The 12846-nt window shown below is 56.7% G+C and overlaps 2 protein-coding genes across 2 annotated transcripts; one reads left to right on the top strand and one right to left on the bottom strand.

Moving 5' to 3' along the window:
• Positions 1-756: 756 nt before the first annotated feature.
• Positions 757-891, bottom strand: NCLIV_011520 (hypothetical protein; the record flags this gene model as incomplete). Its single annotated transcript, XM_003880670.1, has 1 exon — positions 757-891. One exon carries the CDS (start codon positions 889-891, stop codon positions 757-759), a length of 135 nt encoding a protein of 44 aa, XP_003880719.1.
• Positions 892-1656: 765 nt separating this feature from the next.
• On the top strand, positions 1657-10584 carry NCLIV_011510 (conserved hypothetical protein; the record flags this gene model as incomplete). Its single annotated transcript, XM_003880669.1, has 8 exons — positions 1657-2077; positions 2899-3045; positions 5084-5265; positions 5590-6411; positions 6911-7930; positions 8422-8792; positions 9334-9406; positions 10198-10584. The coding sequence occupies 8 exons, from the start codon at positions 1657-1659 to the stop codon at positions 10582-10584; spliced, it is 3423 nt and encodes a 1140-aa protein (XP_003880718.1).
• Positions 10585-12846: the final 2262 nt, after the last annotated feature.

Here is a 12846-nt window from a genome sequence, read left to right as displayed (position 1 = left end):
CCCCCCCCCCCCCCCCCCCCCCAACAGCGACGTGCATGCGTCGACACACATCTTTCAGATCCAGAGCCAACATAAACGGAGAGGACTGGATATGCCTTACTTCTCTATAAAGCGCCTGCGTGTCTCTGAGCCAACGACGGAAGAGCCAGGCTCCTCCACCCACGACCGACGCGCCGAGGAACGAGCAAGCGAGAGGACCGAGGAGGAGGCCTCTGAGGCGAGCGGAGGACGGAAGCAAAGCGCGAGTGCGACTGAGGGCAGCTGTCCACCGCGCAGGCAGAAGCCGAAAGACGAGACGCGTTGCGACAGACGAGAGGGAAAGTGGCGACGCGCGCGGCAGTCCTTCGCGCGCGAGGTGAGGCGAGGACGAAGAAAACCTGCAGAGACACCGATTAAAGGGCAACGGCGATCTTAGCAACGATCGCGGGGTGCTCTCGGCGCATGACAGCAACATAAAAGCGGGACGAGAAGCGAATGTCGCGACGACTCCAGAGGGGAGACGCCAGGCGCGCGAAGACGTCCGCAAGCGACAAGACACCACAGGGGCTGACGCAGCGCCACAGAAAACGGAAACGCGGAAAAAGAGCCATGAGACGAAACGGTTTACAACGGAGAGCACAGCGGTATCCAGTGACAGAGAGAGGACGTATCGGATGTGAGAGGGAGAGAAAGCTGACACGTTTCTTGCCTTCTGTGTTTGGGAGGGTCTGCTTGCATCTTCTGAGTGTCTCGTGGTTGTGCCTTGCCATCTGAGCCTTACTGGCATGCATGGTCTACGCCTGGGGTGTGACGAGTGCGTTTTGCCTTTGTTTTCTTCTCAGGCGTGTCCGCCGTTACGCCCTTCTTGTCCTTTGTTTCCTTCTTTCCTAACCTACCGTTTGAACAGTCCATTTCTAAGCCGATCGCCGGGGCGGGGAGACATAGAAGCCGCCAACGCTGTGCCGTCTGGCGTCCCCTGTCGCTGTCGCAAAACACGGCTAGGATGGAGTCTACGCGAGAAAATGCGAGATCCTGCGTATTCATCTTTGGTACACATTGCGGACACATTCCACTCTGGAGAAGCAGAAACTACCTCTGAAGCCGCACAATAAACCCTCGACACACTGATGTGCGCCGGTGAGCTGTACGTACACCCGAACGCCTCAGTCGCCGAACGCGGGGGGAACCAGCGGCAAGGTGTATGTACACCCGGCGGCGAACACGAGAGCGGCGCGTGTGTGTGGGGCAACGATGAAAGCCATTCGCAAGAAGGCGAAGGGGGACTTGTCGGAAGCCCAGCGAGCGAACTCGGCGAGGCAGAAGGAAAGCGCGACGGCAGGCGACAGCGACGGCGAGACACAGCCAAAGAAGGCGACGGGGCTTCAATAGACGGGTCGCGCGGAGCCAGCACTGGAAGGAATCCTCCGCACATCTCAGAACGTCTCAGGGAGGACTGCGGGAGACAGGGAATGGCAGGACAGAGAGACGCCGCAGACTTCGCTGGAGGCGTAGGCGACGAGAAAGAAGAGGAAACCGCAGAAGGGTCAAAGGCGACGTATGAAGCGGGAATCGCGACCAAAGACCCAGGAAGAGAGACAGGAGAGTTGGAACTGGAGGAAGGTGAAGAATAACCCGAAGTGCATGTGGTCGGCTCGAGCAAACGCATCGAAAACGAAGATGCAAACGGCGGCGAGCGAGGCACGGGAGCCTCTCGTTGAAGCATCGCGGCGGCATCCATCGCGCCTTTCTCCTGCGGCCCAGACCCACCAAGCACGAGAAGCGCGAGGAGCCAGCGGAAAACGAGACGAAAGGCCGAGTTCCTGTTCTGTCTTCTTCCGGTCGGAAGAGTTGACTGGACTGCTTCTCTGGGCGAATCGAGAGACTCAACTGAACAGTCCGAAGGAGACGAGAGACGCAGGCTGCACACGCCTCGAGCCGCGCGTGTCCTCTTCAGCGGCTTCCGTAGGTGTTCACGTTTCGTCCGTCTCCGCACGGGGCTGGTCCCCTTGCAAAAAGGCGCTCGCGGACGGAGCGCCACAGCATGTGAAGGCGAAAGAGCATCTCGGGAGGAAGAGATTTGTCGTCCCCGCCTCTCACAGTAAGTGGCCACAGACGGCGAAAGACACCTGGAACGGCAGCATGAAGACAAAGAGAGGTTCCGCGCGAGCGCCGTGGCACGATCTTCTCTTCGGACGCGTGCGCCCCTTTCTCCGGTGTTTTCTGTCTTTCTTCCTCGCGCTTTGCGACTGAGAGACCGCGGGCACGAAGACGCGACGTGAAACGGAGGAAGTCCGGAGCACAGGAAGTCCGTCTCTTTGTAGAAGACGAAATCGACATGGAACGGCGGAGACGAGGAACGCGAACAGAGGGGAGAGGACACATGCGACAATCGCGAAACGCGAGGAAAGGAATCGGAAGAGGAGGTTGCGGGGGTGGAGAGAGACCGGGATGCCGCAAACGTCCGTGAAGGAGAGGAGCTTGGAAAGCAGCTGGATTCCTCCGAAGACGAGGGAGCCTGAAAGCGTGGCGACGCGGGCGGTTTCACGAGAGGACGCATTCCTTCTTCGTTCCCTTCTCCCGTGTTTCCCCCTCGCGTGTCTGTTGGTAGTTCATTCCTTGCGTCTTGCGGACCTGCGTCTTCCTCTTCAGCTGTCGTTTTCCGTGGATCGAGAATCCCCGCAACCACGGAGGGGCTCGGCGGATGAGGCGGGCCATCTCGGGAACTGCCGGATGGCAAGGGAGTGGCGGCGGGACAGGAAAAAACGAGGGGAGACAACTTCGCAACCTGAACCTGCAGATACGCTCGCAGTGTCCCTTTCGCTGTGAGTGCCCGTTTCCTCGCTTTTTGGACCATTCTCTGGAGGAGAGACGAAAATCTCTATTTGGTGGTTCGACTCGTCAACCTCTCGTTTTTTGCAGTCACCGGAGAGAGGGAAGGCGCGGAAGTGGAGGGAGACAGCGAGAGCAACGCACTGGTTTCTTGCGAGGAGAGAGACGAGGAAGAGAGGACAACCTCTGTCTCTTGCAGTGTCTGTACGCCTCACCGAGCGTTAGGCGGCGCACCAGGTAAACTAGGAGAGGAGACAGGACGGAGACCGCGCTGTGTCAGGCGAAGGCCCTCGCAGCCGTCACTAGAGACGGCGCCTCGGAGAAGAGAAGACGAGAAAAATCGAATTTTTGTCTTCTTCTCGCGTGCGTTTAAGCGCCTGCTCCAAAAGGGGCGCTCAGGAGACGCGTAGAGAGACAAAGAGGGACAGTCCACTCCACCCAAGAGCTGTTGCGGGTATCGGTTAGAGAAGAGGGCAGCAAAGGAAAACCGGGAAAGTCTTTAAAAAAATCCAGAAACACACATCTCAGCACGTAGAAGGGGTTTCTTCGAGGCTTTTCCCTCGCTTCTTCTTCCCCTGTTTCGATTTTGTTTGTCGCGTTTTCGGCGCGAAAGTGCTCCTCGTCCGTGTGTCCGCCGGCATGCCAGGAGAGAGCTTGGAAGAGACAGAGACAGCCCGAGAAAAGAAAGGAGGAACTTTGCGCAGCGCGCGACACGTACTGGGGAAGCTAGCACAACAAGACACTCTGGCAACAGGAGAAAAGAAAGCCGCGGCGGAAGAAAGGGAAGAGTGTAGCAGAAAGGAAGAGAAACGAACGAAAACGTGAGAATATGAGGGGGCGTGATTTGGGACAGGCGGTTCTGGTCGCTCTTTTCCCTTAGCGGACGGCTTAGTTTTCTTTTTCCAACTTCTGCCTGTCTCTCTTCCGTTCCTCTTTCTGCGACTCCTCAAGTAACAAAAAGAGAGACACATCCGAGTCGAGTTGGAGATTCCGAGGCGGGGCTACAGGAGGGAGGCAATGAGGCTCCTCGCCTCTTTCCTCTCCCCTCCTTACTCTCCTCTTTTCTTCTCTCCCTTCTCCCTCTGTCTCTCTTCCTGTGCGCGCGTGCTGTTGCTCTTCGTCTACGTAGTTCCCTCTCTCCCACCCTTCTTCGACGCCACAGACAGTCGCCTCCTCCGACCTCAGAGTCTCTCAGTTTTCCTTGCCTTTTCCCTCTTTCTCCTCTTCGTTTTCTCCCGGCCACGCCAGTCTTCGGGGTTCTCTCTCAGTGTCTCCCGTCCTAAAACAAACCAAGGTTTTGAGGCGCAACGGACCAGTCGACGGCGCCCTCGCTTCCATGCTCTCTTCCTCGTCTGGTCTCTTTTCTCCCTTCTTCTCTTCGCTCTTTTTGTGTCTCCCTTCTCTCCGCTCTTCGCTTTGCCTGTGGCGGCGGCGTTTCCGCTTCGAAGTTCCTCGAGTGGAGCACAGAGCAGGATCCCTCGCGACTCCCCTCTGGCAGAAAAGCCCTCCTTTTTCCACGCAGATGCCCCCGCATGTCCTCTCTCAGCGGGCATACGCGCAAGCGAGGCGCCTCCTTCTTTTCCGTTGAGTGCAAACAGAATCAGTCAGGAGGGCCAGGTGTCGCCCGTTCGTCGTTTGCTGCCTTGGTCTTCTCTTCTTTCTTATTTCTCTTCTTCGGGTCTACGTCGTCCACGGTCGTCTCAAAGACGTGGGGCTCGCCTCTGTGTTCCTCCGGCCTTCCTGCACCAATGGGGCTTGCGTGACTGTCTTCTGGCATCCTCTCCTCCCTTGTCGCCGCACCAAAAGACCAGTTCCTTGTCACCTCTCTCTCTGTCTTCTCCTGCAATCCAGAAAAGGAAAAACCGGGGCTGTCGTTTACCTTCCGTTCTGTTGGGAAGACACGGACGTGCAACCTCTTCGCGTTTCTCTTTCTCCTCCAGTTCACTGAAGACAGCGCGCACTCCTCCCCCCTCTCTTTTTTCCTTTGCTCCAGCTGTTTCTCTTTTGGGGGACCAAGCCTGTCACGTGTCTTCGCCTCAGTCTCTCTCACGTAGGCGAGCCTGTCGGAATCGGCACTGTCGCTCTTCTCTTTGCTCTTGCCTCACCCATTCTTCCCTTTCTCCCTCACCAGCCTCTCTTTCTTCTCGTTCGTCCTCCCCTGCTGCCCATTTGCCGTCGTATTCATCTTCTCTCTCTTCTCCCTGTGTCCGCCTGTGTCCATCCTTTCGTTCTTCTCTTTGTTCTCTTTCTTCTCCATTGTGTCCCGCTTCGCTAGACCCTTCCGCTTCATCGTCGTCCTCTCACTCGTGTTCTTCGGAGTCTTCGAACGCCCTACCCCCTGCCGCGTCTCTGATCCCGCAAACAAATTTGCTCCTTCTCGTTGCCTACGATGGCACCGACTTCTCCGGGTGGGCGGCGAATCTTTCTCCTCAAGACCGCACGCTTGTCGCATCTCTCGTAAGTTCTCACCCCGAATCATCAGCCCGTTTGTCAAGCTCTCCTCCTCTTTCTTGTACCTCGTCTTCTGCATCCTCGCTTCCTTGTTCTTCTCCTTCTTCCCCTCCCTCCCCCTCTTCTTATTCTCCGACCACTTCATCTCCCTCATCTTGTTCCCCCTCTTCTTCAACTCCCTCATCTTGTTCCCCCTCTTCTTCGTCTCCCTCTTCTTGTTCTCCGTCGTCTTCGTTTCCCTCCTCTTCGTCTGCCTCTTCTGCTCTTTCTGCTCCTTCTGTTCCTCGCGGCCCGAAACAGCTTCGGACTGTAGAATGGGTCCTACGGCAGGCCTTTGCAGCAGTGCATCCCCTCAGCCGTCAGAGCCAGCGAGACATTCTTTCTTTTCTTCGGAGCGGGAAACACTCTCACCCTTCCCCGTCCGCACAAGAAGCAGCCGCAACTGGAAATCGCCAGGCCCCTGGCTCTGACACCAGGGATGACCAAGACGCAAGGGGAGAAGAGGCGGAAGAGGCGAGACTGCAGCGGGACACAGAGACGAAGTCGACGACGGACGAAAATGACGCTCCGCAACGCGGCGTTGGAGCTGCCGAAGGGGCGCGCAGGTCGAGACAAACTTGCAACGAAGAGCAAAACCACAAACCGCACGTCGTCGCTCAACTGAAGGCGGGAACCAGTCAAGTGGGAGCGCGCGGACGCCCGCACAAAACCTCCAAGAGCCTGCCGGATAATGACGCGTTTTTTGAAGCATTTGTTGAACGGCGGCGCCGCGAATGGGACGTGTTGCTCAGCGAGGTGAAGCGCGCAGAGAACCAGGCGCGTGCGTCGTTCCAGAAAGAGAGCCAGGCTCACGCTGCTGAAGACGCGCTGCCGAAGGCCGCGAAGTGCGCGAGTCGAGCGGACGCTCCAGAGGCCGACAACGGACGTGTAGACTCAGCGATTACCGTGCAAGGAGAGCCAGAGGAAACGCGAGGGAAAGATGGAGCGGAAACAGTCGAAGGCGAGGGAGGGTGCCGACATGTCTCAGGCGAAGATCAACTGCACACGAAGGATGAAGCCGCGCGAATTGCAAGCCGGATGCCCCTTGTAGCTCCGCCGGTCGTTCTTCGGCCCGCGAGTCGGACCGATCGCGGCGTGCATGCAGCAGGCGCGGTAAGGGATACCTTTTTCAGTTCCCCTGTTCAAGCGCGTCTTTCCGCTTCGAGGCGAAGTGGCTGATGGATCTCGACACTGCCAAAAGCGGGCCGGCCGGTCGCTGCGCGTGCCTGCATCAGAGAGACGTGTTTCGCGCCTCCGTCAGTCCCTCAGTTTTCAGCGGCTTCAGTCTCGCCAGGGGCGTTCTCTATGTTTTCGTTGTACTTCAATCGCTTCCTTGTCTGTTTCTAGCATTTGAGTGGTTCTAGCATCCCTGCCGACAGCGATGCAACACTTTCAAGGTGAGGCTGTTTTTCCTCATTTACGCGTTCCTCACGGATGCGAAATGTGCGTCTTCCTTAATGGGATCCAGCTTCTGACAAGCGACTTGTGGTGTGATGAAACTGTCACACGCAGCTTTGTCTCCTCCTGTCTCGGCCCTCTGTTCTGTGAGAGGCGCTCGGCTTTTCCGCGCCTCTCCACGCGCCTCTGTTTTTCTCCTTTCTTTTGCCTTCAGATCTGCCAGTACGTCTCCTACTATCACCCACTCCACATCCCGCTTGAGAGCTTTGTCGCCGGCGTGAACCGCCGACTCCCCTCAGATGTGCGCATTCTCGCTGGCCTCGACCTGAACCTTCTCGCGCAGCAAGGCGTCTTTCAAGCATTCGCCAAGTCTCCCTCGCCTACGCGTCACGACCCCGAAGCGGAAACCGCATTTCCACGGATTGCCGAGGGGCGAGAATCGGGTGATGAGAAGGGACGAGGCGTAAACTCTACTGCGACAGTGGGGTGCCCAGAAGACGGCGAGGGCAACCAGGGAACGCAAACAGCGACTGACAGAGACTCCGCGGCGCCGGCTGCCACGGCTCGACCTTCTTCGCCCTTGCGTCCACCTGCTTGCCACGGTTTGCCTCCGCCGTTTGCGTCGCCTGAAGCGGCAGCTCTATGCGCAGGTGTTCCGACGGTCTACCAGCTAGCGCGGGGGAAGCATTACACCTACTTTCTCTCGCTAGCGCCGGTCATCTTTCCGCCCCTCCGGAACGGCTGTTGGGTTCTCGCCGAGGATCCGCGTCTCCGGAACTGGGCCCTCCAGATGCAAAACGTCGCGAAGGAGCGAGAGCAAGGCCGTGGAGATTTGCTGGACCGACAAGGCGGCGAAACCTCCAGCACCAGAGGAGACGCCGCACGACGTGGAGACACGGAGAACGCTGCCGAGGGCGGACACGGTCGCGCGTGGGAACCCATCGAGCACGCGGTGACAGCTGGAGCGAGGGCCACCTTCCGGAGAGATAGCGGCAACAGCCGCGCACGTATTTCAGGGTTACGTCGGACGGGCACGGGAGAAACGGATGCGCAAGGAGTCCCCGCAGTCACTGGGATCACTCCGCTACGGAGTGGAAACGGCACCGACAAAGCCAACAGCCCGGAACTGTTCTCTCTTGAGCAGCGGAAAACCAATCTGTTTAAGGTGCTCGCCTTCGACTTGGAACAAATGAAGCAGGCTGCGAAAGCCATGGAAGGTCTTCATTCGTTTGCGGTGAGGACGGGCGACGATGAAAGCTTCGACTCGGGTTGCCGCCACAGCCCCTTTTCGGATCGCGGAAAAGCCTGGTGTGTCTCCGTGGTGCGGTCCCACTCTTGGTTTGTGAACCGTCTGTGGCCCTGTCCACGTCACCGGTGTGTCTTCGCCTTCTCCATCTGTCTCTTTTCGATGTTTCGTACCTCCTCACCCCAGGTACTCGTCGCCCTGAGCTCGGTATCGAATTCTCTTTCCAGTGGGCTCCTGCTTCCGTCACCTCGGTGTCGGCTACTTCGTCTCTTCTCCAGCTTCTCGGGCTGTCCGTGCCTGTCCCCCTCTGCCGTTTTCTCCCTTTGGCATCTCCGCGCGTTTTGTCGGCTCGCCCCGCCGAGCCTCCTCTCTGGACGGTGATGCTTCGGTTTTTGCCTCGCCGGGCGCTGTCTGCGCAGTCGCCGCTTCACCGCTCTGTCGCATGTTTTTCCTCACGTTCGTGCTCCTCGTTTCCTCAGGCTTTCCGTTGCGAGTACAGCGGGAAGGAGAAAGCGCGGCATCTGATGCAAGACAATCCTTTTTGTGTCATCGATTCCATCCGGATCTCTCCTCTCCAGTTCGATCCTTGGCCGCAGCCATCGTGCGGCGTTTCGTCTGCTCGCTTCTCTGAGGTTCCAGTCCCAAAGGGATCTCCTGGCGACAGGGGGGAGGCGCATGCCTCGCAGGATCCTCGAGACACGCAGAGAGAGGACAGCGAGGGAGGCGCAACAGAAACAAGTCATGATGCGAACGAGCGACTTTGTCACTTCGCCGGCGCTTCTGTCCTGTCGCAAGGCTCCGCTGTCTTTGCATCGCCTTCCTTCACCGATGGTCATGACCTGCCACAAGGGTAAGAAGACGGAGCGCGCCTCGCTGCTGTCTGTCTGCTCTTTCGTTTCCTTTCCTCGTCGTGGCCCACTCCGTCACCTTCTGTCTCTGCGCGATTCTCTTCTTTCGTTCTCTCTCTCCTTCAGTCTTTGTCACCTTTCCACAGGCCTTCACATTCTCGCCTTCCCCCTGGTCCCCTCCGAAAGGGCATGTATATACATACATGCATATACAGATATATTGGGATGGGGCGTCAGGTAGTCAAACCGATAGCCAGACAGACAGGTAGAGAGTGAGATAGAAGATAGATTGATGCAACTAAATAAATACATATATATATATATATATATATATACAGATTCCCGTGTATGTGAAACGAGTGTTTGCGTGCGCGCACTAAGGGTAGCGAGCTAGGATCTCTCCCACCCATATGTGTGTAGAGCGTGTGCGTTTGTGTCTCCTTTTCTGCTCGTTGTTATTCTGTCGGCGCGACCCCGCTTCTGGAGTCTTCACCTCTTGCTTGTGGATCTGCGGACGCTTCTCTCGTTCGTCTCCTCTATCAGACTCCGCATAGACGTCGTTGGTAATCGCTTCCTCTACAAAATGGTTCGCAAGATGGTAGGCGCCCTCGTCCAGGTGAGTCTTCATGTGCACAGCCGCCTATTCTGCACGACTGGCCCATGCACGGAACGCCCTCGCGTGTTTTTCTCTTTCGGCGAGAGATCGGAGAAACTGTGGGCGAGGCGGGGAGAAGGGTGAGAACGGCGAAGGAATCTCCTGCCTGGCGCAGGCGTAGCGCATGCAGACTGAGAACGGATTCGGAGATGCCGTGGGAACGCCGAAGAAAAGGAGCCCGTGGCGAGCGGCGAAACAGCAAGCCAGGAAACCCAGCGGCGGATGCTCGGTTCTTGCCTTTGAGCGGAGGCTTTCGGAATCGTCGTCAGTGCTGTAGAGCTGGTTTCCCTGGATGCTATAACCTGTTCATCGTTTTTTTCCTGGGTCGCTGGTGCGACTTCTCTTTGTTTCGGTCGCATGCAAATGCTCGGTGACAAGAGGGCGGCGGCCGGCTCCCTGATCTTCCGAGTTTCATTTTGTCGGTTCACCCTTTCTCTTATGGCGCTGCGTCTTCGCTTTGGTGCGCGTCAATTCGTCAGTCATGATCATTCGGGTTTGTTGTTAGGTTTCGGTTGCTCCACCGCTTTTCGCTGATATCTTCATCATTGTGTATTCCTGGTTCACATTCTCGCCTTGCGCCCGTGCGCGTGCGGTGACGGTCTTTATCGCCGCGTCACCATAGACGTCTTCCACTTCGGTCATCCACCTGGCCTACGGGTGTACCGTTATCTCCTGTCTCTTATCCTTCCTCAGCTCGTGTGCTCTTCAGCTTCACCCCGGCTTTCCTTTTTCCTCTTTTCTGTTTACCTTAGGTGGCCCTAGGCCGGCTGTCGACGGAAGACATCCGACGTGCGCTTGAGCTCGGGAGGCTGCTGCCACGCAGGCACGACGAGGTGAACGCGAACGACGTGTATTCCAAGTCTTCAGCAGCCGCCAAAGACGCCCGCGGAGCGGGTCGTCGAACCCTGACGGTAGATTCTCGGCTGTCCTCCCGAAGGAAAGGCAAACGGGGAAATGACGAAGAGAGTAGAACGCCCAGTTTGTCGTCTTTGCGATCCGCGAACCCGGACATCGCGACCTTTCGTGATTCCGGAATTCTTTGCGCCCCACCCCAGGGTCTTACCTTGCAGAAAGTGTTCCTTCCTGATTTTATAGAGAACCGTCTGTACATCTCTGGTAGTCGCTCGTCGGAGGAATAGCGAGCTGGACAAATACCAGCGCTCAGATGGATTTTAAAATGTTTTCCGCTGCCAACAAGAAACACCAAGAACGGAATCGAACGTGAGACAGAGATCAGGTGGATAAACAGAGGAAGAGAGAGAGAACGCAGGGCGGAGGGAAATGGTAGTGCCACAGCTGACGCCGTGCGCCTGTCGCGAACGATGAGACTCGCCTAAGATGAAGCACCGAGGCGCTTTCTGACCTGGACAGCAGAATGCCGAGTCCTCGCGGTCGACCAAGAGTGTCAGAACGTGCAGCCACAATGACGTTATTACGCTAAAACAGAAATGGCTGTATCTATCATACTCGTCACGGAATGAAGAGCTGCACAAGTCTTCGTGCGGTGTGTAGGATCGAGGCATTGGCTCCCTCACAGTACGCGTGTCCACAGCTTCCATATCCGTACACCTTCATGCGCCTCACTGTACAAAGACATCCGTCTAGGGACGCAGCGAAGCACTGTCCATGGAATGCCTTTTCAGACTTTTCGGCGGTTTGTCGCGTTGCTTGTTGTGTGTCGGAGAGACGCCACGGAACCCACAGGTGCATAGAGATGCGCGGCTATGTTAGTAACAGAACATGCGTCTGTATGAGTGTGAAAAACTAAAACACACAAAGATATTCGTTTCACCGGCACTCGCGCGGCCGACGTGCAACGCGCCCAAAAGTGGGCATGGTTGACGCAGATTCAACACGTCCGTATCCGCGCTCGTTGTGGAGGTGTGAAGCGAGTCCCCGGCAAACTGTCTAAGGCGCAACTTGGCTGCAAGGACCAGATTGTTTCCGTGTTGAAAACGAGAGTCGCTACAAGCAATGTGTGTAGTCGCTACGCACGAACGGCGGGCCTCAGGTGAATGTGCCAATTTAGAGTGAACGAATGTCAAAGTTAAAACCGACCGCCTTGTGCGTCTCGCTATGACAGCCCTCGCTCCCCGAGGAAACGTTTCACTACGTTGAGCGTGCGATCCCAGGCACACCGAGCGAGCGAATGACCACAAAAAAGACAAGTGCCATGCACGGCAAAATGTTGCAAAGAACACACAACGCCGCCCATCACGACGAGAACCAGCCGATCGACTCAGCCAGAACTCCATCTGTCGCTGCATTCTTGTGCATGCCAAAAATACTAACGGGACCCTGTTCCGGTTGAGATGAGCTGCCCAACCTCGCAACGGCTACTGGTCGAAAGCTGACGGCTGACATAGACGGACTCCCTTCACATTACACTTCACCGGCGGCAGCCTTTCACTGTCACACACAGCAGCGTTGTGGGCGCCGTCTAGTGGAGTCCCACTTGTAGCAACATACCGCAGCTTACACGCATCTGAAAGTTGTCACGCAGAACATCACGCGAGGTGCTTCACAACCACTGTTTGAGACACACGGAAAGCAGAGCAGGCGAAGGGAGAATCGTGGATGCGCAGAGAAGCTTATGTAAAATATCCCGTCTGGGACGGGACATGAACTGTCTGTGCATCGTGTTGTCTATGCACGTACGGCAGCACGCGACCTCGGCGCGACAGCGATGAAGTTTTCGCGGCTCTCTGCGATGAGAAAAAGCTGAACGGGGCGGAGGCAGTAATTTCAATTTCTCCCCGCGAAATGCGGTGGGCCACACTTTTCGGGGCTTGTGTGTGGCACATACCCCGGACCGATGTAGCATGTATCCCTTCACACCTGAATCCTCTCTAAAATCTGGCATCATCCCTGCCGCACAGTACATCGACTCTTGCAAAGGTGATACGAAACTCGAGAGGAGTCATCTGGAACAACGTTCTGAGCATTTCATACTTTGTATCACTTCAACGCGTACTGCCTCCCCCTCCCGTGAGTCGCTTCCCCGTTACTCACATAGCACATGTTCCCTTTAAAACGACAAGAGACCGGCTCGGATGCACCCGCATTTGCGGGAGCAACAGCATCCGAACCAATCACGTGCACGGGTATATGGGCCCCCACGCCGTTCAAAGTCGAAGCCGTTATGGCGAAGGCAGTTGCTGCCAAACTTGAGTGCCAAATATCCGCGTTCGTGTAAGCGAGGCCTTGCACAGTTTGTCACATACATAGTGCACACGTCCGCTGAAGTGCACGATGGAAACTGCGCGTGTGCACCCTTTGTCCTTGATGCAATTGCGCATACAGAGCGATGCTCTGAGTGATATGATCACACTCATGTTCACCGCCCGTTTGGCAAGGTTGACACGAGAGGCGATGCCTTCGCTCGTGTTGAGCATGCATGA

This window comes from Neospora caninum, chromosome IV (genome assembly GCF_000208865.1).
Source record: "Neospora caninum Liverpool complete genome, chromosome IV".
In the NCBI taxonomy this organism is placed as follows: Eukaryota; Apicomplexa; class Conoidasida; order Eucoccidiorida; family Sarcocystidae; genus Neospora; species Neospora caninum.
The sequence above is the reverse complement of the archived record's forward strand: the minus strand, read 5'-3'. Positions and strand labels throughout refer to the sequence as shown.